Here is a 6,000-nt window from a genome sequence, read left to right as displayed (position 1 = left end):
AATCGAGGATTGGATTAATTTCTTTTGTCGTCAAGAAGTCAACAGTGGTTTACATGTTGCCGCTGCTGTTGATTCCCTTGAACCGGAAATTGTCCAAGAACCGAACAGCTTGTTGGCGCCAGACTTTGCCGTCGCCAAACCTGGTTTGGCCTTGTTGGCAGGCTTGGCGCTTGCTGTGTACTGGAAATGTAAATTCTATGGACCCAAATATCATGAACTGGAACAATGTCTGAAAAGCGAATGTCACGAAAGTGAGGATGATCATGTAAAGGATATAACTGATAGTGAAGATCTTGGAACGGATGTGTATGATAGTGAAGATGATGTAAGTGACAGTGAAAATGATCTGAGTGACAGTGATGATGACCTGAGTGATAGTGACGATGATCTTGAAATGGATATGAGTGATAACGATGATCTGAGTGACAGTGACGATGATCTTGAAATGGATATGAGTGATACCGATGATGACTTTGAAACGGATATGACAGATGTTGAGGATCATTCTGAAACGGAGATGAGCTTAGTTTCCAGACTGGAAGATAGTCTGGAACTGGAAGACAGTGATAATTACCTGGAAACGCAGATGAGCACTGAGGAGGACGAACAGATGGAACTAATGGACCGAGAAATCCAGCTGCCAAGACCACGTCGAGACCAACCCGATATGGAAAAGCAGAGGTTACAAGAAGCATTGGAAATCAGTCAGGTTTATGGAACTAGAATGGAAAATCTTTGGAAGGAAGCAATGGAGAAGACTGTATGGCTTCAGAATCAGCTTCTGGAAAAGGATATTTTGCTTGAAAAGAACGCACAAGAGATAGGAGAAATGAAAATGGAACTCGAGAACGTGCACCTTCAAAAAGAACAGGTACTAGCTGAAAAGCGACGCTTAGAAGAAGATTTGGAACTGGCTCAAGACCGAGCAGAAAGGACAGAAGACTTAAATAAAGAACTGAAGGAGAAAACAGCATCTCTGCAGCAGGTAATGGTCGATAAAGAAGAAAAAGAAGAAGAACTGACTTCAGTGAAGAAAGAGCTCGAAAATGAAAAGATGAGGACTCAGATTCTGGAGGCAGAAGTCCAGGTAATGAAGAACTGGGTGGCGGAATTAGGAGGAGAGAATGCCAGGCAACAGGAAGAGCTCGACAACAGGAACCTCCAAATACAAACCTTCTCAGACATGGAAAGAAAATTAATATGTGAAAAAGAAGAACTACAACAGAAACTAAGCGTCGCTCTCAATCACGGGAAAGAACTGGACAGCTTACTGGAGGAAGCAGACGAAAAGGCAAGAAAAATGGCAAACGATTTCGAGGAGGAGGTCCAGAAAAGAGACAACCAAATTCGAGACTTATTAGCCCAAGAAGAAAAGCTCAAGGCCGAAAAGCTAGTTTTGGAAGGCAAATTTGAAATTACTGTAAATCTTCAGATGAAAGAGAGGATGGAACACGAACAGGTAAATTCACAATGGCACCAAAAGTTACAGGAAAAGGACCGAGAAATGGAGATCCTCAGGAAAGAAGAAGAAGACAGTCGAGAACAAAGTAAGGAGATGGAGAGCAAACTGCGAAATCTGTTCAAGGAGAGAAACAGTCTGCTCAGAGAAGTGGAAAAACAGTCGACGGAATATCAGCTTTTAATTGACGAGAAGGAGAGAGAGACAAGCGAAATGAGAATGGACTATCAGGAGATGCTGAACCAGAAAGACACCGAAATAGAGAAGCTGCGAGAAAGTGAGGAAGAACTCCTCCAACTTAGAAAAGAATGTCAAAAGCTGAAAGAAAACTGGAAGATAAAGGAGGAAGGTATGATCAGGGAACAAAGACGCCTCAGGGACCGCCAAACAAGACTGGAAGAGGCTCTGAAGGACCACGACAAATACATGTTAATGACGCTTCTCCATGGCACAGCCCAGAGGAACTTCCACCTGGAACAGATTGCCCTGCAGCATGGAAATGAAATCCTGGACGCCAGTGAAAAGGAGAGGCAAGAACAGGACCTGTGCATGAGAAAGGAGAAGCAACATAGGGAATACTGCGATACCCAGCGTGACAGGACCAACTACGGCAACCAGTGGGAGGTCCTGACTCAAACGTTGACCGACATCGTTCACGGAGACGAGAGGATGCCGGAAACCACTACAGGAGATTCTAACAGCGAAAACCTGGCTGATAAAACTTGTCATCAAAACAACGATGACAAGATGTGTAAGGTCGAGCCCCTAAGATCCGAGACTCATGAGGAAAAGGAGGGGTAGGTGACCCGTGACACCCCCCAAAAAGGCCAACACGAATGAGTCACAGACTGACTCGATGACCATGGGGCTGAGCGCACATCTTCAGCAGCGTGAGAGGGACCCCACGATTCCCCCACACCTTCCAAATCCCCCCAAATCCCCCAACCCCCGAAGGTGTTCATGGTGGTTCCTCTTATGTTGCTTTGGGTGTGCGTTCAGCCCCACAGTCATCAGGCCATTCTGTAGACCCAATCGTGTTTGCCTTTTCGCCTTCGTCAGGAGGAGCTCGGCAACTGAGTCTGACTGACTGACTCCATTCATTTTCCTGCTGTGGAGAAAACAACATTTTAACCTAGCCACTGAGTTGGGCTGGCTTGCCCGCCAGCCCAACTCAGTGCCGGTCCCAAGCCCGGAAAAATAGGGAGGGTTGGAGTTGTCCGTAAAAATGTCTACCAAAAACAATAAAAGAGAGAGAGAGATACTTTTTATATAAACTTTGTGAAATGCTAAAATAGAGTTGCTGTAGGATTTGGCCTAGGCCCTAGAGTCTACAGTACCATGCACCTAACGTTTGCTTTCTGTTCTTTGAAATTTTATTTTAAACATTTCTAAGGATAAATTCCAAAGAATAGAAGTCAATGATAGGTGCAAGGCACCATAGACTCTAGGCCTAATTCTTCTCTCACTCTCTCTCAAACTGGTTGTGAGTGGTGGGTTGTGACAGTAAGGTTGTATGTGGAAGTTGAAGGTGGAGGTTGTGAGCAGAGCATTGTGGGTTTAAGGTTGTGATTAGAGGGTCGTGGGTTTGAGGTTGTGTGTTGAGAGTTGTGGATTGATGGCTGTGGTTAAAGGGGTGTGCATGTATGTTTGCGTGTAGTAGACTGTGGGTGTAAGGATGTATGTGGATGGTTGTGGGTAGAGACCAGGTGGATCACTGTGGGTGGAAGGTTGTGAGTGTAGGCTTGTGGGCAAAAAAGACTATGTATCAAAACCAAAAAGAACCTTACAACACAAAAATTCTGCTAGTTCTGCCTTATAATAATAATAATAATAATAATAATAATATGAAAGATATCCCTCATCTTCTTAAGAATTTTGGTGTTAATGTCGCATTTAAGAACAATAAAACAATGAAAAATGTACTTATCAAGAACTCCCCTGACAATACTAAAGGGTGTGCCTATAAAATTCCATGTAAGTCTTGTGACAACTTTTATATTGGCCAAACCGGGAAAGCACTGGAAAAAAGAATTGAACAGCATAAGAAATGTGTGAGATATGCACAGGGGAACAGTGGTATATTTGTACATGTTAGTAAGAACAATCATGCTATCAACTGGGAAGGGGCAAAAAGGATTGTATATTCTAATAAAGCACTGGAAAGGAATATCATTGAATCTAGTTTTATAGAAGAAAGTTACAACCATAATATGAATATCAGTCAAGGGATGTATAAACTTGATCCTTTAATATCAAAAGAAATTTGTAAATTGTTTAAATTTTAAGGTAGGCAGTAGAGATGTATGAAAATAGGATTATCATATTTGTAAACACAGTACGGGGGTAGTAGTGTTAATGAGTTTCCAAACTCCGCCTCCCTGACACCTGTCAGGTGTGGATCTGAGGTCGCGTGTGGTTTGTTTATCAGCATTGTCCCCTGAGAGTATATTGTGATTTTTAGCCAAATGAGTTTTGAAGGCCACTCCTACCTCGACACCGGCCTGAGGGGGGATATGTAGTCTCTAACGGTTGTGTATGTTCGTCAGTACTGTTCTTGTAGTATATATATTTGTGACTTCTCTTACTCTGTATCAGTCCTTCGTCAATGGCTTGGAAATAAAGTCGAAACCGGTCAGGACCTACACCCAGTTTCTTATTTTTCACCTGTGGTAATGTGTGATAAATGAATCAATTACAAAAGTGATAATAATCACACACACACACACACACACACACACACACATATATATATATATATATATATATATATATATATATATATATATATATATATGTGTGTGTGTGTGTGTGTGTGTGTGTGTGCGTGTGTGTGTGTGCATATGTACATATATACTGTATATGTAACTTAGATAACTGGTGAACTCAAATAACATTATTGAAGTAATGTTGCCATCTATTTTCAGAACTTGCTTAAAGAATTTACTATATACAGCATATTTCAAATCATACATTCTAATATTCGTATTTTTGTGGATCTCACCTCAATGCATTAGATCTTAAAATATCTGTATTTCAGCTTCAAATTAATTTTAAAGTCAGAGTGTTTGAAATCGGGTCAAGTTGTCATTTGACCAAATTATTGTATTAAAATTCTACAAGAAGGTAGATTTTGGCAATAATAATAATAATAATAATAATAATAATAATAATAATAATAATAATAATAATAATAATAATAGGAGATCTTCTCTGAGGGCAGTTGTATTAAAAATTATAGCTGTTTCCACGGCATTCAATTTATACAGTCTTCTCTATTCTTGATATCATCTTTGTTTCCTCAGCCTGTGGCTGGTAAATCACGTTTCCCAAGGACATGCAAAGACTTCTGTTTTCTTAGTTTTATTTCCTCTGACGTTTCAAACGCTCTCTGGCGTTTATCTCCTGAGAGTGAATGAATGGCATGCAGGTTACAAGGGCATATATAGCAAAAGGGGTTATAACACTTGTCAAGTCGGTTATTCAGCAGTGTTTTGGGTGGCCCGGATAACAGCCACTCCCAGATTCAAGTAGCGATTATAGGCCCAGAAGGTCCCAACGCCTCCAGGCCAGATCTCGTCACCAACGATTAGGCCCAGAAGGTCCCAACGCCTCCAGGCCAGATCTCGTCACCAACCTATTAGGACCACCCAAAACACTGCTGAACAACCGACCTGACAACTGCATACCCCTGCTTGCTATATATACCCTTGTAACCTGCATGCCCTTCATTCACTCTCAGAGGATAAACGCCAGAGAGCGTTTGAAACGTCAGAGGAGATAAAACTAAGAAACAGAAATCTGAGAAAAAAAAAAAAGATAATAAGAAGAACAGAGACGATTCTGTGTAATTTGAATGCCGTGGAAACAGCTATAATAATAATAATAATAATAATAATAATAATAATAATAAAAATACATTGTAAGTCTTATTACACTGTCATTTGGTCTTTACAATTATATATAAATAAATGTCAAAATTACTTCGATAGTATAATGGGTCAAATAATCAAGTTATTAGTGAAAGGATTTATATATATATATATATATATATATATATATATATATATATATATATATATATATATATATATATATATACTCCTTTAAAGTGGTATAGGTATGTTGACGATATTTTAGCTGTTTTGCCTGCTGGTATTGATGTGAATGATTTACTCTGTTATTTGAATAACCAGGTACCATCCATTAAGTTTACGTTAGAATTAGAAAAAGACAATTGCCTCCCTTTCTTAGATGTTTTAATACATAGAGAACCATTTCAATGTAAATTCAGTATTTATAGAAACCAACCAACAACTTAACTTATGTCCATTTTATTCAGGCCATCACCTCAACATCAAAATATCAATTTTTTCTTCTATGTTTTTACATGAGCCTTGCACATTGTCAGTCCCCAGTATTTGGATAAAGATATTGAATACATAAGAAAAATAGGGACAGATTTATGTTATCCTTCACATATACTAGATATTTGTTATAACAAAGCAGACAAAATGTTTTATAGTGAAAGTAACATGAAGAAA

The 6,000-nt window shown here is 39.5% G+C and overlaps 2 protein-coding genes across 3 annotated transcripts in view; one reads left to right on the top strand and one right to left on the bottom strand.

Annotated features, from left to right (window-relative positions):
• Positions 1-2,574, top strand: part of LOC136854963 (golgin subfamily A member 6-like protein 26) — a 3,100-nt gene extending 526 nt beyond the window's left edge. Inside the window, exon 1 of the mRNA XM_067131625.1 lies at positions 1-2,574. This exon is cut by the window's left edge and continues 526 nt beyond it. Within this exon, the coding sequence (XP_066987726.1) occupies positions 1-2,260 (2,260 nt within the window). The 3' untranslated portion in view covers positions 2,261-2,574.
• The window catches only part of LOC136854964 (calcium-activated chloride channel regulator 1-like), a 516,859-nt gene that overhangs the window by 247,295 nt on the left and 263,564 nt on the right, over positions 1-6,000 (bottom strand). The gene's annotated exons all lie outside the window — the stretch shown is intronic.

The sequence above is a fragment of the Macrobrachium rosenbergii genome, chromosome 30 (genome assembly GCF_040412425.1).
Source record: "Macrobrachium rosenbergii isolate ZJJX-2024 chromosome 30, ASM4041242v1, whole genome shotgun sequence".
Classification (NCBI taxonomy): Eukaryota; Metazoa; Arthropoda; class Malacostraca; order Decapoda; family Palaemonidae; genus Macrobrachium; species Macrobrachium rosenbergii.
Note: the sequence above shows the minus strand (reverse complement) of the source record. Positions and strands in the feature narration are given on the sequence as shown.